Source organism: Eschrichtius robustus, chromosome 14, assembly GCF_028021215.1.
Source record: "Eschrichtius robustus isolate mEscRob2 chromosome 14, mEscRob2.pri, whole genome shotgun sequence".
NCBI classification, from domain to species: domain Eukaryota; kingdom Metazoa; phylum Chordata; class Mammalia; order Artiodactyla; family Eschrichtiidae; genus Eschrichtius; species Eschrichtius robustus.
The window spans coordinates 1141051-1163438 of NC_090837.1; the positions used below are offsets into that span (position 1 = coordinate 1141051).

At 67.2% G+C, this 22388-nt stretch overlaps 1 protein-coding gene across 1 annotated transcript; it reads right to left on the minus strand.

The window, feature by feature from the left end:
* Positions 1–918: 918 nt before the first annotated feature.
* On the minus strand, positions 919–22008 carry ULK1 (unc-51 like autophagy activating kinase 1). Its single transcript, XM_068562964.1, has 28 exons — positions 21689–22008; positions 21247–21339; positions 21123–21164; positions 13303–13335; positions 12933–12969; positions 12087–12260; positions 11930–12003; positions 11534–11635; positions 10425–10483; positions 10255–10337; positions 9784–9834; positions 9336–9424; positions 8425–8566; positions 7672–7732; positions 7380–7469; positions 6734–6859; positions 6138–6286; positions 5927–6013; positions 5204–5472; positions 4352–4545; positions 3911–4020; positions 3680–3823; positions 3109–3302; positions 2835–3007; positions 2636–2754; positions 2086–2243; positions 1153–1288; positions 919–1062 (listed from the first exon to the last, which is right to left on the minus strand). The coding sequence occupies exons 1-28, from the start codon at positions 21797–21799 to the stop codon at positions 1007–1009; spliced, it is 3156 nt and encodes a 1051-aa protein (XP_068419065.1). The 5' UTR covers positions 21800–22008; the 3' UTR covers positions 919–1006.
* Between the last annotated feature and the right edge of the window lie 380 nt (positions 22009–22388).

Sequence of the window (22388 nt, forward strand, 5' to 3'; positions counted from 1 at the left end):
CTACAGGCGGGAGGGCAGGCGGGAGGGCAGACGGCCACGCGCAGCCCGCACGCGCCCAGCACCACCGGCCCCCCGGGTCTCAGCATCGCTGCTGAGGCTGCCCCAATCCTGCCCCCGTCCTTTCAGAACAAAACGTCAACTCGTATGAGTTTTCTTTTTAAAAAAAAAAAAGAAAAAAGAAAAAGAGCTGCAGAAGATAAGACACATCTTAGGAGTAAGTGTGAAAGACGGCAACAACGTCTGTGCTGGGTTTTGGAAGCTCGGTGCTTCGTACTGTCCGTCCCTAAAAGAACATTTAAATAAGACGGCTGTGTCGCCCCGAGAGCAACCCGGGCGGCAGGCACAACACACGCGCTCGCGGAGCTGTCTGCACACGGATATGTGATTACGGGTGTGTACGCACGCCTGGTGGTGCAACAGCCGGGACCGAGCGGCAGCCCCGGGTCCAGTCCGCCTGCATAAAGTGCTGGGTGATTCACAAAGCTGGGTGGTGCTCTCGGGGAAGGGAGAGGAGGGAGCCAGGAGGACACACCTTTTCCTGGGTGGATCCGCCGGGCAGGCCTGGCGGCTTTGGCTTGAGTGGGCATCACGGTCTCAGGGCCTCTGCTTGCCCTCAGCGAGACAGCCCTGGGGTCTGGGCGGGGTCGGGGGATGCCCACATGTCCCCACCTGCCACCGAGGCAGCCGGGAGAGAAGTTCTGATTGCCGGCTGGGCAGGGAGCTCTGCACGTCAGCCAGGCCAGGGGACTGGCCTACGTTGAGGTTCTGTGCGGGGCCCTCCAGCGCCTTGAAGTCCACGGCCGCGGAGCCCAGGAGACAGAGACGCGGCTTGAGGCCTGGCTCCGGACGCTGGGTGGGGAGCCACGGTCCTTCCCCCAGCACCAGCGAGCGGTGTCATGGCCGTGGGCTTGTCCCTTCGAGCCCGGCCGGCACGCTGCTCCCCACCCCATGGATGGGCAGCGAAGGTCCAAGCCCCGTGGGCGCCGTGGGCCGGGCCTCCAGGAGGTCAGGCACAGATGCCGGTCAGCAGGGCCGAGAGTCTCCGCTCGATGCACAGCTTGCCTGGAGGGAGGGGGGGGGGGCGGGCACCACGGTGAGCGGGCTCGGCTGCCCCCTCCCGCCCCCGCACCCGGGGGCCCAGCGGGCACTGACACTTGGCGATGTTCTCCACGTCCGCCTGGTCCGAGAGGATCTGCTGCAGCCCCTCCATGAGCAGCAGGGCCTTGTGGTAGCGCTGGACGCAGTCCTCCCGGCGGTGGAACATCTCGTCCAGGGCGGCCGACTGCACCTGCCGGGTGAGGGCGGAGGCTGGGCCCAGCTGCCCCCCACAGACACGGGGGACCCAGGGCTGACGGCCGCACGAGCCACGGTGCCGCACGCTGTGGGCGCCCCCGGGTCACGTGCAGTCTCGACAGAGGCTTGCTCGCCGCCGGCAGCCGGGGTTACAGGGCAGGCGACCGGCCACCCGCACCGGGCAGAGCACTCCCTCGGTCCTGGTCACGTTAGTGATGGTCACCCCTGGGGGAGGGGGAGCTCGGGGACAAGGAGGCCGACTGTTCCCGAACGTCTGTTCGGGCTGCGTTTTTACTGCCCGAGAGAATTTTCTCAAAAACAGGCATTGCCTCAGAAGCAGCGCTTTTTGGGCACAAGGACCCCAAAGCAACAGACGCAGAGCACTGAGCAGGGCCCCTCCGGGCCCCTCCTGCCTTCACGCCGCAGTTCCCAGCTGGGCTGCCCGTGTTGGTTTCCTCTAGAGAAGAAGGAACCAACTCACCTGCTAAGAGGCTTAGAGAACCAGGTTCCCCCTTTTCCAGGTAAGGAACCTGAGTTTCAGGGAGGGACGGACACGCCTGGGCCGTGGAGCCTCACAGCGAGGCGGAAGCCCAGGTGAGCTCCGGGCTCCCCGCCGGGGCTGGAGGGGCCCGGGTGACACTTGCTGGCTGAGGGGACGGCGTAGTGTCATCTCCCACCCCGGGAGCGGTGCCCCCTGAAACCCGGCGGAGCTGTGGCCGTCAACGCCCCCCGCCCACGCCTCAGCCCGCTCGCCCCGCCCAGCCCCACGCGGGGCCCCGCCCTGCGGCATACCGTCTGCACCGCGTGGCTGAAGATGAGCTTCTCGGCGCTGACGCTCTGGACGCGGTCCAGCAGCCGCTGCTTGTCCAGGAAGAAGCGCTGCAGCCGCAGGCTCAGGCCTTGGCAGGACACCACGCTCGTCTTGTACAGCTCGTTCAGCTTCCGCACCACTGCGGGAGGCGCCCCGGCAGCTCAGGCCGGCCCCCGGGAAGGGGACCCACGCGACCAGCGGGCAAAAGCCCCTCGCTCCGTCCCCGGGGCGCTGCCCGACCCCAACTCCTAGGTGCTCTGCTCCAGCAACTCACGCCGCGCCTTCCCACCCCCCAGACACGTGGGGGCCCTGCCGCAGGGCCTTTGCACCTGCCCGCGCCCCCCACTATCCCTCCCCGGGCTGGGCCTGCACCAGGTAACCTCCTCAGGAAGGTCTCCCTCGTCACCTCTTCCTCGCTGACCTTCTCCCAGAGATAGTCATCCCTCCCTCCCCGACTCCCCTGCCGTGAGTTCAGGGTCTCATGACCCAAACGCTGCTGCTGCCGCCGCTGCCGGCCGAGGCTGCCCTCACCCTGCTTCACAGTGGATGACAGGCAGAGCTTGCCGGCCCGGATCTGGTCGATGGCGGTCTGCAGGCCCGAGGAGAGGAGCTCGGCCGCCTTCAGGTAGAGCACCAGCTGCTCCGCGAAGCTGCAGGGCAGCAAGGGCGCGTCAGGGGCGGGGCCCGCACCCCCGCTGCCTCCCCGCGGGGCCCCGCTGGGCACACCCACCCCCACTCGCGGCTCAGCAGGCTGATCTGGTCGGCCACCACGCTCTCCTGCAGCTGGAACTCGGGCCCCCCGGCCGCCTCGCTGGCGCTGCCCTTCAGGGCCGCGATCTCCAGGACGTGCTGGACAAAGACGAGCGTGAAGCGCAGGCTGTGCAGGATCTCCGTGTGCTCTTGCTGGGGAGACGGGCCGACTGAGGGGCACACCTCGGCATCCCGCGACCAGCCCTGCCCGGACGCCACGCTGGGCCTGGCGCCTGCCCCCGCCCAGCCCTCACCTCCATGAGGGTCTCCTCGGGGAGGTCGGGGGCCTCGAAGGTCACGGCCCCCTCCAGGTTGGCGGCCACGGGGTCGGCAAAGCTGCAGCAGTGGCCGGGGGCGGGTACCTCGAGGGGGGCCTCGCCGTAGGCCCCGGGCGCCAGGTGACGGGCGGAGGAGGAGCCCGCTGAGCTGAGGGGGCTGGAGGAGCCCACTGTGGGGAGAGGGCCGGCCGCCCCTCCCCATCAGTGCTGCGCCGCTGTGACACGGAGCCCGGTCCCCGCCCGCTCCACTCCTCTCCCTCTGCGAGCAGGCGCCACAGCGGAGGCCTCAGCCCTGCCGGGCCCCCGCCCACTGTAGGGGCACCCCGGAGCCCAGAGGCCGGGGCTGCAGGGGCCTCTCTGTGGGAGCTGTGCCCCGGAGACGGCCCTGAGCCCGGACCCCGAGCCTCCAAGGAGGACCCTCCCAGGGCCTCGGCGTGAGGGTGGCGCCCGGCTCAACTCCTGACTACAGCAAGGGCCCCTCCCGCTTCCTGACGGACGGCGCGGGCCGCTGACCCGCTGCAGCCGCGAGGCCAGTGACGGTCCTCACCTGAGAACACGGTGGCACGGGGGCCCTGGGGCGGCGTGGTCCCGCTGGGGGGCGAGCCCACCGTGAACACCACGGGGGAAGGGCTGCTGGCGCCCCCAGCGCGGGCTCCCGGGTGCAGGTTCCCTCCGAAGCCAGCAGACGGCGCTGGGAGAGCAAGAGGAGGGGCTCAGGGTCTTCCCGCCGCGGGGGCCCCCACTTCCCAGAGCGCTCCCCGGCGGCCCCCCCGCGCACCGGTCTCCATGGGCTTTTCCTGCAGGCTGTCCACGCTGCCTGAGTCAGGGGCCTGCGTCCCAAAGGCAGCCTTAAGGAGCAGATCCGTGAGGCGGCCGGCGCTGAGGGACCTGCAGGGTGAAGGGTGGTGAACACGTGCCCTGCGCCACCCAGGGGATCCAGAGACACAGGCACCCGGCCACCCGCTGCCCAGGGCCGGCCCCCCGTCCCCCCCAGGCAGGGTCTGGGGGCCTCGCAGCCTGGTCAGCGTGCCCAGCCTTGCCCGACTGTGCTGGCCACTCGGTCCTCCCACCCACCCCGGGCAGTCACTGTCACCCGTTGAACAGACGCACAAACTGAGGCTCAGAAGGGGTTGAAGAGGGAGTGAGGTGCCCGCAGACAGCAGGCAGGGCTGGGTCTCTCCTCCCGCAGGCCACGTCGGGGGAGTCCCCACCCACTCACCTGCCAAAGGGGCCCTTGGCGTCCTCGGTGGGCCGCAGGCCGGGGCCCAGCTGCTGCCCCTGGAAGGGCCCCGCCTCGGAGAGGTCGGGCAGCGTCCGGTTCCGAGGCGGCGTCATCACCACGCCCTGCCGGGCCAGGAGAGTCAGCAAGTTCTGGGAGCTGGGGGTCTTGGTGAAGTCGAACGCGGGCACAGCCTAGGAGGAGCAGGTGAAGTGCTGAGAAAGACCCGCCACGGTGACATTAACATCCCAACGGGGTCAGCAGCGCCGGCCTGAGTCTGCAGGGCCCCACGCCGCAAAACCCCAAACTTCCACGACCCAGGTCTTCACAGCAAAGGTGTGAAGGCAGACTCCACCCTGTCCTGGAGAACAGCGATACACGCAGACGCACGCGTCCGACCCAGGGCACGCACGTGTGTACCTATGCCCTCACAGAGACACCACGAGGTAGCTGTAGGTTCTGGCCCCATTTCACAGGCAGGCAGGAAGACTGAGGCAAGGGATGAACTAAGTAATGTGCCCATGGTGGCAGCCTGGGTTCTCTGGGGCTCTGGATGCTGGGCCAGGGTCAAGGGCCAGAGAGCAGATGTTTTGGCTTTGGGAGCCAGTCTTCGTCACGGGGACGTGGCCACCCCACACACGTGAACGGGGAGACACGGATCCAGCCACCAGCCAGTGCAAGAGGTCTCAGCACAGAGGGCAGGCGCAACTGTGCTGGAGCACACCAGCCCTGCCTCTGGCTTCCGGGGCCCCTCAGGTCCTGTGGGAATCTCACCAGGCAGAAAGCCCGGCGGCCCGAGCACATACAGAACCACTCCCCACCCACGCCCCTGGAGGCCCACGGCCCCATTACCTTGGTGGGGGAGCCCAGAATAGGGGGCAGGGGGTTCCGCTGCAGGAAGTCGGGCAGCTTGGGCGAGCCGCGCAGGGGCCGGCAGGACTGCAGCCCGTGGGAGGGCTGCGGGGGGCTGGCTTGCGGGTGGCCGAACGCCACCCCCAGCGGGTCCGTGGGGGGCTTGGGCAGCTTGGGACGGACCACACGCAGGTCGGACAGGTTCGGGGCACTGTGCAGGCGGCAGCCCAGCCCGGCGCTGTGGGGAGAGTGCTCAGGTGCCGAGGAGCCTAGGGCGGGACAGGACGGGCCCAATCACAGCCGTCCAAGGACTGCCTGGCCCCGCCCACAAGACCAACCAGGACAGTGTACGGAGACCCCCACGCCTGCTCAGGATTCCCTTTACCCTCGTGGCCACCTGTGCCACACTGCACCTACGCTCCACTGCGCACCTGAGGAAACAGGCACAGAGGAGCTGAGACACCTGTGCGAGATCACACAGCATGGCGGGGTCGGGGTGGGATTTGAGCCCCACAGTGGGCCTCCGTAAGCTGAAGGCTTAAGATTGTTAAAATAGTCTCATGGAGTTTCCTGCCTTCTTTTAACGCGTGAGAAATGACGGTTGTGAACCAAGAAAATGGCCACTATCCCAAGCAGCGACAGGCCAGCCCAGGGAGGTCAGCCCAGCTCCTCCGCCCCTCCCCAGCTCCACCTGCACACCCACTGGGCCGGTGCTGCACCTACCTGGACGAGGGGACCTGCCACCCCGCATCTCGGCTGCTTGCGGGGAGGGCGCCCCACTCCAGCCCGGCAGCTCGGGGATGGTTCCGACTTGGGGGCAAGAGGGGTTGCCAAGGTCAATGTGGGACAGAGAATGAGTCCGTCCCCCGCCCCCCGCGTGGAGACGCCCAGTCCCAGCTCCAAGGCTGGGTCCACCAGCGGCGTGCAGGCTCACCCTGGGGAGACGGCGTGTAGGGTCGGCCCCCACCCAGGGAGAGCTTCCTGGGCAGGGCGGCTCCGTGCTCGGCGTGAGACGGGGGTGACAGGCTGGCCCGTGCAAAGCCCAGCGGGCTGGTGCTGCCTGACCTGCGGATGGCAGAGGACCTGCGGACGCAAGCAGGCACAGGGTGTGAGGCCCCCAGCCACGCCCAGCCAGGGCCACCAGCATGCCACGTGTCTGTCCCCCTCCATTCAAACAACGGGCCTCACCAGCAGCACAACCCGGTGGGAGCCGCCAGACCCCGCCAGGGCAGCCCCCGACCCACAGGGGCTTCTGTGAATTACAAAAAAAGGAGCCCTCTCCTCTTCCGAAACTTACAAAAATCGACTTTGTTTTTGTGGACACGAGACATTTCGCTGACATCTACCAGAAAGCAGTCACGGCACAGCTTGAGTGCCAGTACGTCCACAGAGCGGTGGCGCTGACAGTCACGCAGCGCAGTCTGCACACCCGTGCATGTGATGGCCCTGCACCGTCCCAGTGGGCTGCACGGGGTTCTCGTTACAGCCCTCCGGGACGCGCCTGGCCAGTGGGGGGCCCCGCGCACTCACCGTGCCGTCCGGTACTGGGTGGGTGACTGAAGGTTTTGCTCGATGCGCTGGTAGTTCTGCACCTGAGTGGGGACCGGGATGGGGACCGAGGCCCCGCACCTGCTGCTGGAGAACGCGCCGGCCCGGCTGCGTGGGGAGAGAGGCCGGGGTCACCACAGACGGGGCGCTGGGCTGAACCCCAGGCCCTCACACGCGGGGGCAGAGGCCACTCCAGGCCGCCTGCTTCCTGGTCTCTGCGCGCGGCCAGCACTGCCTCCCTGGCACCCCACGCCCCCCACTCTCTGCACCCAGGTGGCTTCTGGTTGGGACCAGCCAGTAGAGGGGGGGGACAGAGGACAGCGAGGCTGGGCCAGCTCCTGCTGGCACTGGGACTCACTGCCCACTTCGCCCCACAAGCTCGGGGAGGGGGGGAGTGACGACACTGGTCTCTGGTGGTTCCGGTAACCACCCCTGGGCCCCAAGCCCACCCTGCGTCCCTTCCACCACAATCCCTTCCTTCCGCTGGACCACCCACGGGGGCCTGGCGCCCTGCCGGGCCTGAATGAAGGCAGGGCCTCTGGACGTGACCGCTTCCTGCAGGGCTTCCTGCAGGATCCGACTGGGGCTGGGGCGCTGTGATGCTGACTGCACCCGGGGCCCCGCTTACCCTGAGGGGCTGAGGGAGCTGCTGCAGGGCGGGGAAGGAGACGGGGTCCGGCCGCGGCTCTCCAGGCCAGCAGAGGCCGCCAGCGAGCTCCTGGCGGGGACAGGGCGACGAAAGGGCCTCACATTCAGGCCAAACGAGCACAGACTCTGGCCCCTCCTCGGGACTCCGTCCTGCACTGGGCACAGCAGACTTGGCCCTTCCCAAACTGTCTTGACCAGGCAGGTCAGGCGACAGCCTGGGAGCAGGCGTCGCCCTCCCCGCAGAACCGGCGGGGCTCACGCTGGGGGCTTACCCGCTGCACATCAGGCTGTCCGGTGGCGGCTTGGCACCGACCGCCTCGGCCACCAGGTCACCTGTGGATGGGAGACGGGTGAGGCTGGGCCCAGGCACCTCTTCCTGGGGTGGGCCCGGGCCACGGTTGAGGCACTCTCCCGTCCCTGCTTCTGTCGCTCGTGCTGACAACCCCCTTTGCCTGTCTGGACCTCATGGCGCTCGAAGGAGACCCTGGTACCCTCCGCACACACCAGCCTTCAGCGAGCCCCAGGCTGGGTGTCCACACCTCCCAATCTGGGCCTCACCCCTCCTCCAGGACTGCTGGGTTCCCCACCTTCCCACTGCCCTCCTTGTGCTGCCGGCGGCTGGGTACGGGGCCTCTCCTCCCCTGCGGAGCCAAGCCGACAGGCTCAGGGTGGCCCGTTGGACACCAGGGCCCGCTCCCACCCAGCCCCGTCCCGGGAGTCTCAGGGCAGCCAAGGCCATGAGAGAAGTGCCAGCATCCGGGGTCGCGAGGGGAACTGAGGACCCGAGAACAGAGCTCTGCGGGGTTGGTGTGGTGGGGGGGGGGGGGCTGCAGCTCAGCAAACACAGCGAGGGCAGCAGCTCCCCCCTCGGAGCAGGCGCCCTGGGCGCTCCGCGGCGGGCAGGACTCAGCTCTCTTTGGCCAGGCTGATCTGGGGTAGAAGCTTCCAGAAGCCCCTTCTTAGGGGTTCCGTCTGGCACGTCTGCAGTGATCCCCCTGCCCACCCCTGCCTGGTGGCCCCCGGACCTGGAAACTGGGCCGGGACCATGACGAAGTCATCAGTGTCACAGGACGAGTCCTTGCTGCTGCCGCCCGAGTCCCGGGAGCCCTGCAGGAAGCCGGCAGCCTCGGCCGGGGAGGTCAGGGTCTTCTGCATCTCCCCCAGGGACTGGGGGTCAGAGGGGAGGCCGCTGAGACCCGGCCCCAGGGCCTGGGTGAAGGGGGCCGTGGGGACGAGGCAGAGGCTCTGCACGTTCTCCTCCCCCAGGCCACTCCTTCTCCGGTGACCTCCCCACAGGAGCGGTCACCCCACGAAGCCCCCTGCTGCCCAGCACGAGGAAGCGCTTGGCCCCCAGAGGCTCCAGCGACCCCGTGTCAGGCGACACCCGCCACCCCCCGCCCCCGTGGCCCTGCACTGCGTTCAGGAGGTGAGGCGTCTGGAAGGTCTGCCTTCGGGCGTGAGAGAGCCGTGCTCTCAGCCACCAGCCTGGCCCTGGCCCTGGCCCCCACCTGGCAGGACGGACAGACGGACGGACGGACAGACGGCCCAAAGGAGGTTCACGCCCCAGTGCCCCCGCCCCCGAGCACAACCTCGGCAGACCTCACCCCAGCCCTGTCCGGGGACGCGGGCTGCGGGGCAGGGGGGCTCCCAGGACACAGGGTCCCCGCCCGGGGCCACCCGCGCGCCCGTGCACACGCAGGCGCGGAGCTGACATGGTGCTGAAGAGACCGACGGGACACAGGGACCCTGAAACAGGCCTCCACCCGCTTCTAACTCCGCCACATTCACAAGCAGAACGTGTCTGAGTCTGGTGTGATGAGACCAGACGACACAGCAGAATAAAGGCGCGAGCTGGGGTGGGGTTCCTGCGGACGCCTGCACGCCCCGAAGCCGAGGCGAGAGGAGCCCGCAGCCCGCCGCCCTGCGCGCGACTCACCGGTGGGGAGGCCAGGTGTGAGGTGGAGCTGCTGCTGGAGCTGCTGCCGGACCCCGAGCTTGGGTACGAGGGCACGGGCACGGGCGGGGCTGGCAGAGGGCGCGGGTCAGCACCCGTCAGCATGGGATGCTCCCCATCCGGGCCCGCGCGCTCCCACCCTGCCCACGTCAACCCCACGCCGAGCACAGCTGCCGGCTCGGGACGCCCCCAGCCCCAGAGGAACCCGGGGACCGGGAGGGGACCTGTGCGAGGGGCCCGCCCTCACCTCTCCAATCCCACCGCACCAAGTCAGCTGAGCTCGAGCCCACCCCCTGGCCTCGGGGGCCCCTGGGGACTACAGGCTGGAGGGGGGCTGAGGAGCTGGTAGCCCCCAACCTTCCGGGGTGGGGCTGGCAGCCCACAGGGAGAAGGCGGGGCGCGGGAGTGCCGAGACCCTCAGGGGACTCACACTTCTTCACAGTGGCACTGGCGTCGAGGAAGGGGTGATGGAAAAACTCATCTGCAGGAGGAGGGATGGGCCCGGGCTCAGGAGGGTCCGACGCCAGGGCTCCCAGGGTCGAGGCCAGGCCCCACTGTCCCCTGGGGCCCGAGCTCCAGCTGGCTCTGGGCCCCATCTCCGCTGCCTCACGCCAGGAACGGAGGGAGGCAGAGCCCCAGCTGGCGGCTCTTGAACGCATCTGGCGCCCCCCAGTGCGGCCCAGGCCCGGATCCACCCGCCCGGCCCACGGTTTTCCCAGCAGTGCTGCCCATTGCAAAACCGGGGATTTTACCGTCTCCGCTGCTGGGAAAGGAGCTGCGGGCCCCGGGAAACCCACTCACTGCCGCCACAGGGCCCCTGGGAGCGGGCTGTGCAGGACATGGGGGGCAGGGGCGCAAGCCAGAGGGCCCTGACCCCCCAGGCCTGTCGGGCGGTGCTCACCGAAGTCCATGCGGTCTCTGTGGTTGCGCTGAAGCAGAGCCAGGAGCAGCTGTCTCAGCGGGGCCGAGGTCTCCCGGGGGATGCTGGGGGCACAGGGCACGACGTTGACAGGGCAGCCTGCCCGGGGGTGGGGGGGCGGGGTGTCTGTGTCTGGCGGGAGGGGCACTCACGGGGGGACCAGCGTCTTGTTCTTCTCATAGAAGAGGCGGAGGTCCTGGGGGCTGCTGGCCTGGAAGTGGGGGACAGGGGGCCAGGTGTGAGCGTCCCCGCTGCTCTCGGCCACGAGCCGCTCAGAGCCTCTGTCTCCCGAGAGGCCCCTGGTCCAGCGCTGCCAGCCCGTCTGTCCAAACACTGAGCGCCCTCGCGTGCTTCCAAGGTAGGGGGCCCCCCTCCCCCCAGCCAGGCTGTGGAACCACGGGGACCACACGGGGGGCCAGGGGGGCCCAGAGCAAGGATGCTGGCTGGTCCCCCTTCCCACCTGCTGCGGGTGCATCCTGGGTATCTGGTGTGACCGGTCGTGTGCTTCTTGAAATTAAAAAGTGGCCCGTACACCCCACCCCAGCCAAGGGCCCCAGAACAAGCCGGCCCCCCCAGTGGGCCCCACCCACACGCCTGTTCATGTGTCACACGCTCAGCACTGCTGTGTGCCAGGCACTGTTCAAGGCACGGGGGGGTACAGCCAAGAGCAAGACAGCCCCTGCCTTCCCAAGGCCAACACGCCAGCGGGGGACAGCCCTCGCTAGTCACTTGCTCACGTGCAGGAAACGGCAGGCAGGGAGGTGCGGGGAGCAGGGATGGGGGCAGCCTAGGTCACCAGGCAGGCAGAGGGCGCTTTGGGGCAAGCTGGCGACAGTGGAGAGCTGCCGGGTCGGTCCACGAGGCCACTACAGGACGCGAGGGCCTGCGGCATGGGCTCAGAGCCCTGGACCCTTTGGGGTCCAGCACACAGCAGGCCACTGCCTTCCAAATGCAGGGTGTACCCCAGAGCTTGGGGCCCTGGTACCAATTTGCTGGGTCACGCCAGCCCTGCAACGGGCAGGAGGGAGGCCACGAAACTTGGTTCAGACGTACACGTGGACACACACAGGTGCGCCCCAGAGCCAGTGGAGACTCCGGCCTTGGCCCTGAGCAGGACAAGGCCCTGAAGTGACTGCACGGCGGGGGGGGAGCTGGGCGGCCACGTCACGCCAGCGAGGGGAGGCTGCGGGACGGTGACGGCCGAGGACCGCTGGGCTGCGGAGCTGAGCGCGCCCACACCCTCTGCCCGGGGCGCCCTCACCTGGAAGGGCGCCTTCCCCGTCAGGCACTGGTACACGATGGTGCCAATGCTCCACAGGTCCGCCTTCCCGTCGTAGTGCTGGGACATGATGACCTCCGGCGCCTGTGGGGGAACAGTGCGGTCGGCGCTACGGCGAGAACGGGCGCTGAGCGTGCGCCGAGCGAAGTCTGGCTCCAGCCAATCAGAACAGACGCCAGCCAATCGGAACAGACGCCAGCCAATCGGAACAGACGCCAGCCGACTGCCACAGACGTGGCGGGAAACGGTACAGGCACGCCGGCTGCCACCCGAAGTGAGGCCACGGGATGGGGCTCCGCTCGGGACACGGGAGGGAACCCCACCGCGCACGCCCCTTCCAACAGGACGGGGCAGCAGGGGCTGGGGTGGCCCACCTACCATGTACATGGGGGAGCCGCAGAGCGTGGCCGCCATCATGTTGCTCTGCAGGTACCGGGCAAAGCCGAAGTCGGCTGCAGGCGAGGAGAGGCGTGAGAGGGGCGGCCGCGGCCCCCGGGCCCCCGCCGGCCTCCCCGGGCCCCGGCCGCCGCCTCACCGATCTTGATTCGGATGTTGCTGGGGGTGGCACGGCGCCCGCCAGGGTTGGACAGCAGGAGGTTCTGGGGTTTCAGGTCCCGGTGTATGATTCCCTTGCTGTGCAGGAGCCGCATGGCGCCCGCGATCTGCTGCAGGAAGAGCCGGATGGTGTCCTCGCTCAGCGTCCGCATGGCTGAGGGGAGACGGGCTCAGTGGGGCGCAGCTCACCCGGGCGCCCCGAACGGCTCCCGGGCCCCTCCCTGCGGTCTCCAGGCCCATCGGCCACGCCGTCTGACTCTGAGCTGCCCCGGTGTCCCCTCCCGACCTGCGAGCCCCGCGCTGCTGCCCAGCACACCCCGCCCCTCCTCAGGTGAGGACCGCTTCCCAGCAGCTCCCTCTACCTCCTGCTCACAACACACACCACGGCCAGCGGCTGTGCGATGAGCCCCAGGCCCGGCCTCAACGGTGGTCCCCCACCTGCGCCAGGGCCCTGCGGAGGCCCGCCCCCTGTGGAGAGCCGGCCCCCGCTGGGGCCCAGGACAGGCCTGGCTCCCGCAGAGCTGCCGACCAGCGACCGGGACCCTGCCGGGCACCACACCCACAGCGGGCCGCACGGGGCCCCGCTCAAGAGTGACCCTTGCAGACCAAGTCTGCCCTGTGAGGCCATCCCTCGTGGTTCTGACACAGCATGTGTCCCCAACGGGGCTCCACTCCCGCTTCCATCTTTCCCAGCAGGCGCCAGGGGGATGGGAGGATCCGCCATCACCATCAGGCCCAGGAAGGCTCGTTCACGCCAGGCCACCTCTCAGAATGGGTCAGGGTGAGCCTCGGCGGGCAGCCCATCCCGCCGCAGGTGTCCACTCACCGTGCAGGTAGTCGGCCAGATCGCCGCCGTTACAGTACTGCAAGAGACCGGCCACACGCCTTGGTCAGCGGCCAGGGCACACCCTCCAGCCCTGCCCAGGTCTCCCACCACCCCACCCCTGGACGCCTGCTCCCCGGGCACTTGGTGCCCTGTCTCCAGCCTGGGGCAGACGTCCCCCGCAATCCGTGCTTGAGGAGGTCAATGGGGGTGCTCACCGCCCCTCCAGCAACTGCTGTGGCCGCTGGGCCTGCTGGTAAGGTGGCCCTAAGCCCACGGACATGAAAACAACTTCTAACCCCAAGGTGACAAGGGGCCTGAGAGCCGAGAGGGCCCAGCCTCCCTGTCCTCACAGCTGGCCTCCAGGACTCACCTCCATGACCAGGTAGACGGAATTGGCCATTTCCTGCAGGACACAGAAGAGGCGGTGAGAGGTGGAGGGGAGCACGCCCTGTCCCCGAGTCTGGCAGCCGTCTGGGAGGCCTGGCTTGGCCCCAGTGTGACCTGGGCACCCGGCACCTGCAGCTGCCCTCAACACACCACCTGGGCTCAGGCAGGAGAGGCCAGTGAGCGTGGACACTGGCTGGCCTGGCAGCCCTGGGGCCTGTCACGCCGGGGCTTAGCCAGCTGCTCAGTGGCCCGGAGATGAGAATGTCTGAGAGCCAAGTGGGCTGAGTGACAGGAGAAGCAGCCAATCAGACCACTCCATTTGTCAAGTCTGGGGAAGGGGCTGAGGACCCAGGAGAGGTGTCAGGGGTGGAACAAGGACCCCACCTCCCAGGGAGAGCCCTCAGCAACCCAGGTCTCCATCAAGGTCAGGGTCAGCCCTGGCCCTGAGGTTTTGACAGGGCTCAGCTTGCTCTTCTATGAGTGGTGAGTCCTGGCCAAGGAGAAGCACTTAGTGGGGGACCCAGGCCCCCAAGAAGGGACACAGGGAGGGTGTGAGGGCCTTGACTCTCAGGCCACGGAAACTGCTCCTGGATCCGGAATCAAAGATGCCACCAGCATTACAGGTTGGCGCCGCCAGCCCACTGCCGGCCAGCTTCCGGCTCAGCCCGTGGCCACCCATGGCCTCGGGGTGCCACCAGCGTCCTCAGCTCGGTCCACGCCAGCAAGACCCAGGAGCCCGCTGCTCAGGCCAGCACAGAGACACCCCCGCACCCATGGCCCCGGCGTCTGTCCAGGAGGGACCCCTGAGATCCCCAGGTCACGGATGAGCAAACTGCGGCCGGCAAAGCCAAGTCAACCGGGCAGGCGGGGTCCTAACCACTCTGCCCTCCTGCAGACAGTGCCCTCCCCTCTTCCCCAGGCGGGGTCTTCCCTAACTGAGGGGCCCTGCCAGCCAGGAGCAAGTCCCCAAGCCCCTTCAGCACCAGTACGTTGCTGGGCCTTGGGGACCAGGAACAGCCCCTGCCCGCCGCCCAGAATGCACCGAGTCCCCATTCCCCACCAGCACGCTGCTCACGGGCAGCTCCAGCTTCTAACCCCCACGGGGCAAGGGGGCAAGTGCGTGAGCTGGCCCCGAAGCTCTCAAGGCATGGGGGGAGCCCCGAGGGAAGCCTGGGTGGGAGGAGGGAGGTAGCTGCAGGAGGGACATTTCTCAGTGGCCTTTGGGGGAGGGCACTCAAGGCCCAGACAGACTTGATCCCCAGCAGCGGGCCACCGCCTTCCACCCCTGCTCAGGTGCCAGGGATGCCCCCGCCACCCCGACCGGGCAGGACAGAGGACCCCTGATCAATCACCCTACCCCCAGGAGGTTGGGCCTGGGCTCAGACCCACACCAGTAGAACACAAAGCCACTGGGTGACACCCCAGGTGTAAATGTCAGCCCCCTGAAACAAGAGAAGACCCCCCATGGGGCTGCCCTGGTGGCGCAGTGGTTGAGAATCCGCCTTCCAATGCAGGGAACACGGGTTCAAGCCCTGGTCCGGGAAGATCCCACATGCCACAGAGCAACTGAGCCTGTGCGCCACAACTACTGAGCCTGCGCTCTAGAGCCCGCAAGCCACAACTGCTGAGCCCACGTGCCACAGCTACTGAAGCCCGCACGCCTAGAGCCCGTGCTCTGCGACAAGAGAAGCCACCGCAGTGAGAAGCCCACGTGCAGCAATGAAGACCCAATGCAGCCAAAAATAAGTAAATAAAATAGATACATTTATATTTGAAACAAAAGAGAAGCCCCCATGCCTCCAGAGCTCCCCCAACAAGGGGCTGTGGGTCCAGGATGGGGACGCCCCGGGGAGCAGGGCTGAGAGGTGGACGCTGAAAGCTCCGGGGCTGGAGGGGCCGCGTGCCCCACCCTGCTTCCCCAGGCCCTCACTCAGCCGCGTGTCTGGCAGGGATGCAGAAGCCTTCCCAAGCGCCCAGCCGGGCTCCTCTGGGAGGGGGTGGGCTCTGTCCACCGAAGCAGGGAGGCCCAGCACGCAGGCCCTGCCCTCCCGGGCCAGCTGCGGGGAGAGATAATGCAGGGAGAAAGTCCCTGGTCACGCCGCGCCCGCGACTGCGACCGACTGGCGGGGTGGGCCCAGGCCAGCGGGGACAGAGGGGGACCAGGAAGAGGGAGATCCCAACGGAGGGAGGCTCTGAGAGCCGGGCGCAGAGTCGGAGGCTCTCGGGCAGAGGGGCCAGAGATGAGGACCCAGGACTAACCCAGGAGGTAGAAGCAGCCACTCCCCGTGACACCGAGGCCACCTGTTCCCTCACCTGCCGTCACCCTGACCACGGCCACCGCTGGGGACGTGCTGAGCAGGCTCCCGACTTCCCCCGCCAGGGAGCAGCCCTGTCCTGAGTGGCCCAGAGGTGCCACACCGCCAGAGGGCAGGGCAGGGCTCAGGCCCAGGCACTTCCAGCTCTAGCCTGCCCTCCCGACAGGCCCCCTGCTCTGCAGGAAAGCCTCCGATCACCCACCGAGCCAGGACGGGCAGGGGCCGGATGACAAGGACAGGAGACAGATGCAGCATCCATGCCCCCCGAGGGTCCCCGGGGAGTCACCCAGGGCTGGCAGAACCGTGGCTGGATGGGGACGAGGGGCCTGCCAGCTGGGAGGTGAGTGCCGCGCACCCTGGACCCCACGACCTCCTGCCCCAGAAAGGAGGCGCCTGTGCATCAGTGACAGCATACAGCCCTTCGTGCCCAGGAACCCATGGGACCCCCGCACAGGACCCCCACACCCACTCCAGCTGGGGGCGCTTCCAAACACCAGGCCAGACGCCCTCCCTCCCGAGGGGCCACACCACGGGGCCCGCCGCCCGCTGGCTCGGGGCTCCTAGCCCTCCCCGCTCCCTGACACCCCAGCCCCCCGAGACCTCCCTGAAGCCTTCCTGGCGCCCCCCAGGCCTCGGCGAGCCCTCAGTGAGCAAAGACCAGGGGCTCTGGGGCCAGGCGGGGCTGCAGGGGTCCAGGCTCCTCTCCTCCCCCGACCTCTGTCCCTTCACCCCGTGGGTCACCCAGCAGAGACCGAGGGTGTTGCCCGCAGGCCCTACTGTGCACGGAGCCCAGAAGGTCAGGGCCTGAGGGGGAGAGCACGGCAGGGCTGGGCCGGGGAAGTCGTGCCCACCTCTCCTCACCAGGTGGGATTCGGGCCCGCGGAGGCCCGGCCTCGGGGTCCCCCACTGCCCTGGCTTCAGAAGGCCCCTTCCCCGCCCGCGGCATCAGCTTGTTAGCCGCTAGCCCCATGGGCTGGCACGAGCCTCGGCCACGCCTGCAGCGCCCCCGGTGCGGCGGTCTCCAGGACGGCTGCGTGCCCAGGCCCCCCTGAAGAAGCCGGCTCTCCAGGCTCCCCGGCGAGGGGGGGGAGGTCAGCGCGGCCTCGGTGGCACAGCTGGTCTGCCCCTGGCAGCCTGCTGCCCACCCAAGACCCGGAAAGGTCCCGCCTCGGCCTTCCTCCTCGTGAGCTAAATTTGGTCTCCACGAGCTCCCCCAGGCGCGGGGACCAAGTGGACGGCAGACAGCACGCCGCCTCCTTAGGGGTCGGTCCAGACGCGGTCTAGACACTCGCAAGGACCAGGACTGCTTCCTGGGGCTGCGGCGACCGCCGAGCCAGAGGGCTCCCCTCCTGGGGGAGGCGGATGAGGGGGCTTCTGGCCGCGCTCTTGTCCCCAGGAGTCTGTCACGTTACTAATGCAAAACCACCAACATGGCCGAGGCGCCGGCCCGCCGGGCCCCCGGCCTACAGGGAGCACACCGGGGTCACCCCCATCCCGCCACTCACCCCCGGCGCAACCTGAGGACCAGGCAGGTCCCATCGACGTCCCAGCCGACTTAAGGGGAGGAAACGGGCACAGAGAGGTCCTGTGATTCTGCCTGTCATACAGCTGGCGAAGGAGGGGCAGGGCCAGGCACCAGAGTCCTGGCCACTCCACCGTGCGTGCGGCCCCCAAGGAAAGGGGTGGTGAACCCTGACCTGCACACCTCGAGAGGACAGGCGAAGCCCTGAAGGCGGGATGAAGCGGCGCCCTCTCCGTCTCTCAGTGGCGCGCCCACAGGCCCTGGGGACCGGGCTGGCCCGGGTGTCGGGGCCAGGTGTCCCAAGCAGCCTGGCACGGGCGCCCAGGCACGCAGGAGGCCGCCCTGCCTCCACAGGGTGCTAAGGTGCTTTGCTTAAGAGGATCCCAGCTCCCGGGCTCGGCCGAGCCCACTCTGTCTGGTGATCCTGGGCTGGGCCTGGTGGGCAGGTGGGTGGGCGGGCACTGACCTAGTTAACTCCTTGGAGTGGGCCGTCTTGGCTCCAGAAGGTGGCAAAAGCCACAGCCAGGGCCGGAGCACAGCCGCCCATGGGAGCCGCGGCACTCCCCGCCCCCAGGCTCTCCTGGACAGCGCCCAGACGGGAAGGGATGCCCAGCCCCACCCTGAGGAGGAAGCCCACCCTTCCTCAGGGAGCCTCCTTCAGCTTCCATTGTGTGCCTGTGGCTCCCGGGGGGCGGGGAGCCGGGGGGAGGCCAGCTACCCTCTCCAGCCCCCTTCTTCCCACACACCGGGCCTGCCCCTGACTCGGGAGAAACAGAGGACACTTCCAGAATGGAAAACACAGAATCGACACGTCCCTGCCCGGGACCCACCAACTCCACCAAGCCCGCCTGGGTCACGGTGCCCACCACCGAGAGCCAGGGTTCTGGAAAAAGCAAGGCCAAGGGTTGGCACTGTCCTGAATGACCCCATAGCGAGGCAGACCTCTCCCCTTGACTGAGGTGTCCACCCACCCAAAGTCACTAGGGGTGGCTCTGTCAGCCAGGCCGGGAAGTGAGTCACCCAGCTGTGGGAACCAGCTGGACGGCGTGCTGGTCTCAGGAAGGCCCTCGTCCCAGGGCGCACGCTGGGCAGGGCTGTCCCCTGACCCCTGTGATGGCCACTCTCCCCAGAAAGAGCACACCCAACCACGGCCCAGCAGGCGAGGGCAAGACCCAGAGCCAGCCGTCTGCCCCTCAAGGAAAGGAAAGGCCAGGGGCTCCCGCTGCCTGCCCACATGTCTGCGGGCCACAGAGCAGAGCACCACCCCAGAGGCCCCCCACACACACAGCCACAGCGGCCTGACAACAGTCACTATTCCGTATGGCCACGAAACAAAACCTCCTCAACAGACAAGAAGCAACCTGAGGAGGAATATTTGCAACCTATCACGGAAGGGCTTTCCTTAATATATAAAGAGTTCCCACCAACCAATATTTATATAGCACTTACTAACAAGTACAGATCTAAACACTTAACATACATAGACTCAAGCTGTCATCACAACCACCCTACGACATAGATGTACTGTTATCATCTCCCATTTTCTGGGTAACACTGAGGCACCAGGAGGCTGAGTAACCTGCCCAAGGTCACACAGGTAAGTAAATGGGCGAGTTGGGCTCAGAAAGGCAGTAGGGCGCAGGGCCCATGCCGTTAACCACAGTGCCGTCCAACCTCGGTAATCACAAGACCCACAGGAGCACATCCCTGGGTAGGAGGCATTCCTGGTGTTCACATGCACACAGAGAGAGGCTGAGCCTCCCCCAAAGGTGAAAAACAGAACCATAAGAGATGTCATTTTCCACCTCTCAGGCAGGCCAAGATGAAAGTCTGACAACCGAGCTCCTGGCAAGGATGTGGGGAGACAGGCCCTCCTGCCAGCAGCGCTGCTGTGTCCACGGTCCATCCTCTATGGACCACAATCTGGCAACTGTTCCAAACTAAAATACGCATCCTCTTACTTCTAGGAATCCACCCGGCAGACACACAGTCATGGCAAAGGTGAATCCAGGAGAGTCACCACCACACTGCTGACATGTCAGAATCCCAGAATAACCCCACGTCCCTCCAGTGGGGGACTGGTGAGGTCAACTGTGGAATATAGGGCCACGGAACACCACACAGCTGCAAATAACACCACGGTCACAGTCGTAGCAATGTCAGCACACACAGTGCTTACGAGGACCACTTTCAACCAAACAACTCCAGACTCTGTTTTACAGAGAAAGACATGGACGCACAGACAGATTAAGACACTTGTTCCAGGACACACAGCTCGTTTAAGTGGCAGAGCCAGGACCGGAACTAGGTCACCTAGCTGCAGAGTCTGCACTCGGAACCTTGCAGAAAGAATGGGGGATAATTTCCTTGGGAGGAGAGGGGTGTCACTTCTCACATATGGATGGAGTCCATGTGGAGTGACACAGACCTTCTCAAAGACACACACTTAAGTGAAAAATGCCACAGTAGAGCTGTGGATGGTGTGGCAGCAAAGAGGTACGTGAGGATGTGCCACTGTCCCCAGAGAGACCCTCTGGGGGAGATGGGGCTCACTGGGACAGGGATGGTAGCGTCACCTTCTTCCACGTCCCTTTTGTACTGTTTCTTCATTTTTTTTTTTAAGCTACATCATTAACTGTTTTTAAAAGCCATGATTTCCTGGGTCCCATGTGTGTCTTAGACAAGTGTCTAAGGACTCGGGGAGCCACCCCACACCCCGAAGGCTGAGAGCACAGAGCCCCGCGTGGGGGGCCTGGAAGGGAGGGGCTGGCTGGCCTCTGAGCACTTCCTCTGCACAAGGGAAGCCACAGCACTGCCAGCCCTGGAGGAAGTGGCACTGCCCACAACCAGGTGTGTGGCCCAGCCAGGATGGGAAGGAGGCGAGCAGAGGCGAGGGCAGGGGACAGGGAAGGGTGGGAGAGGAGGAGGGGGAAGGGGGCTGCCCTCGCGGCCCCAGAACACAGCTTCCAGGCACTCCCTGTCGCTGTCACATTGGACCTGGGCCCTCCCCAAGTCACCTCATGTCATGCCACAGCCCCCAAAGCCACAGCCCAGCTCTGAAGGGGGAGGGAGAGGACAGGGAAGGAGGGAGGAGGCCACCAAAACACAGACAGCCTGGCCGGGAACTTCCCCTCAGCCAGGGGCTGGTCCCGTGGCCTCAGTAAACAGGTTTCAAAACCATTAGTCAGCACTTTGGCCCTCAGATCTGCTGCCTCAGGTTCCTGGTCCCCAAACTGGGTCTCCAGGGTCCCAGGCCTGGGCCGAGGCTGGGCCTCCCCCACCGCCAGGCCTGGGGGCCCGGGGTCACTGGGGGAAACAGGCCGCGGTCTTCTGGGCCAGCTAGGCCTGAGATGGCCTCATCAGCCGGGCACCCGCCTCCCTCCTGCCCGGGTGGCTGGCCCCAACTGCCAGCAAGAAGGAATCTCCCTCAGCCCCGCCCCTCCCCCAGTCTGACACAGGGAGACAGTGGCCAATGCCGGGCCGCTGGGGTAATGTCAACAAACAATCCGCTGGCCCAGACAGGTGGTCCAGGCTGGCAGGGCTGCCCTGAGCCTGCGCTGGGGACAGGACTCACCGTCGCGGCCACTGGGCCAGACACCCCCGAGGGCCACGCTGTAGCCAGACCTCCCTCCGTGGAGCAGCGCTGCGGCCCGTGGCACTCAGGTGGCCGGGGAACGTGGGAGCTCTCCCAACATGCCCAGAGGAAACCCAGGCCCAAGAACTGGGCTGAGGGTGGGGTCTCCAAGGTCCCAGCAGGCCTCCGACGCCCATCCACACAGGGGGTGCCCAGCTCCTTCCCCCAGTACGAGATGCTAGCCTGGAACAGTCCGCTCCTGGCCAGGGTCTCCAGCACTTGGCTGGACTGGGACTTAAGTCACCGAGGCCTGAGGCTGTACTGGGGACAGTGGGGGTGGGGGGGAGGGGAGCACACCCCCTCCCCACCAAGACGGCGGCCCGCAGCCTTACCTGGAAGTCATACAAAGCCACGATGTTTTCATGTTTCAATTCCTAGGACAGAAACCCAAGTTTCCCGTGAGTGAAGCGGACTCACCCATCACCCTCTCCCCTCCTGCTTCTGAGGCCAGCTCACCTTGAGGATCTTGATTTCCTTCCCCAGGAGAGTCTGGGACTTGGAGAGGTTCTTCTTGTTAATGCACTTGACAGCGACCTCCAGGTCGTGTTTCTGAAAACCAAGCGCGGGTGTCCCTCAGGGGCGGGGAACCCGGGAACCCCTTGAAGGCCTTGCCCAAGCCAGGTAAGCACCCAGCAGGTCCCTGGAGATGAGGGGGTCAGGAGTGCACGTAAGGGGGACGTGGGGTCCTGGGGCTGTGGGGTGAGACGAGGGGCGCCCGGCTGTGTTCATGTGGGGTCTCCAGCAGGATGAGGGGGCCTCTGGGGTGTGGAGGTGGGGATGGGGGTGGCCGGCGGTGGGGATGAGGGGGGGGGTCCCTGGAGCGGGGGATGGGGAGAGGGACCCCGGGGCGGGGGGGCCGCCCTCGCCGGCGCTCTGTCCGGGCCGGCCGGCCCCTCACCTCGCGGTGGCGCCCCTTGAAGACCACGGCGAAGGCGCCATGCCCAATCAGGTCCTTGCGCGAGAACTCGAACTTGCCCACGGTCTCCAGGCCGCCGCGGCCGGACTCCATGGCGCGGGCCGGGCCAGGCAGGCCGGGGCTCAGGCGACGGCACGGGCCGGGGGTGGTGGGCAGGGGGCGCGCCCCATCGGGCAGCCCGGGCTGCGGACGCGATCCGACTCCGACCCAGTCTTGACCTAGGCTCCGACCCTAGCTCAGGATCCGGCTCGGGCTCCGGCCGGGAGACAAAAGAGCCGCGGCCGCCGGGCCCGGGAGCCTGAGACGCCGGCGCAAGCGCACAGAGTGCCGGGCGGGGCGGAGCCTGGGGGCTAGCCTGGCTGGGGCGGGGCGGGGCCTGCCGGGCGGCCGCGCTCAGTGGGTGGTGGCGCTGGCGGCGGGGCGGGGCCTGTTGGGGCGGGACCAGACGGTTGGGGCGGGGTCAGTAGCAGGCCCGCCTCCTTGGGCACGACAGGGGAGCTGCAAGCCTGGGCATGGGCCAAGGGTCGCCCTCCAACCAGTTCTCCTGCTGCAGCCTTACACTACGTCCCTTGTCTGCGCATCTGGGGGGCGCACATGTGCCATAGCCGCCGTTAATACCTGGGACGTGGCCTGTGTACCCCAGGGCTGGAGGTTGGATAGAATAAATTCTTAGAAAGGGAAC

Bases quoted from the DNA above. Each gene is read 5' to 3' on its own strand.
- ULK1 (XM_068562964.1), bottom strand. From the start codon at position 21,799: ATGGAGTCCGGCCGCGGCGGCCTGGAGACCGTGGGCAAGTTCGAGTTC. The intron at 10,338-10,424 runs GTGAGTGCCCCT...CTGTGCCCCCAG, and splicing joins AACAAGACGCTGGTCCCCCC to CATCCCCCGGGAGACCTCGG. The intron at 1,289-2,085 runs GTATGCCGCAGG...CTCACCCGGCAG, and splicing joins TCAGCCACGCGGTGCAGACG to GTGCAGTCGGCCGCCCTGGA.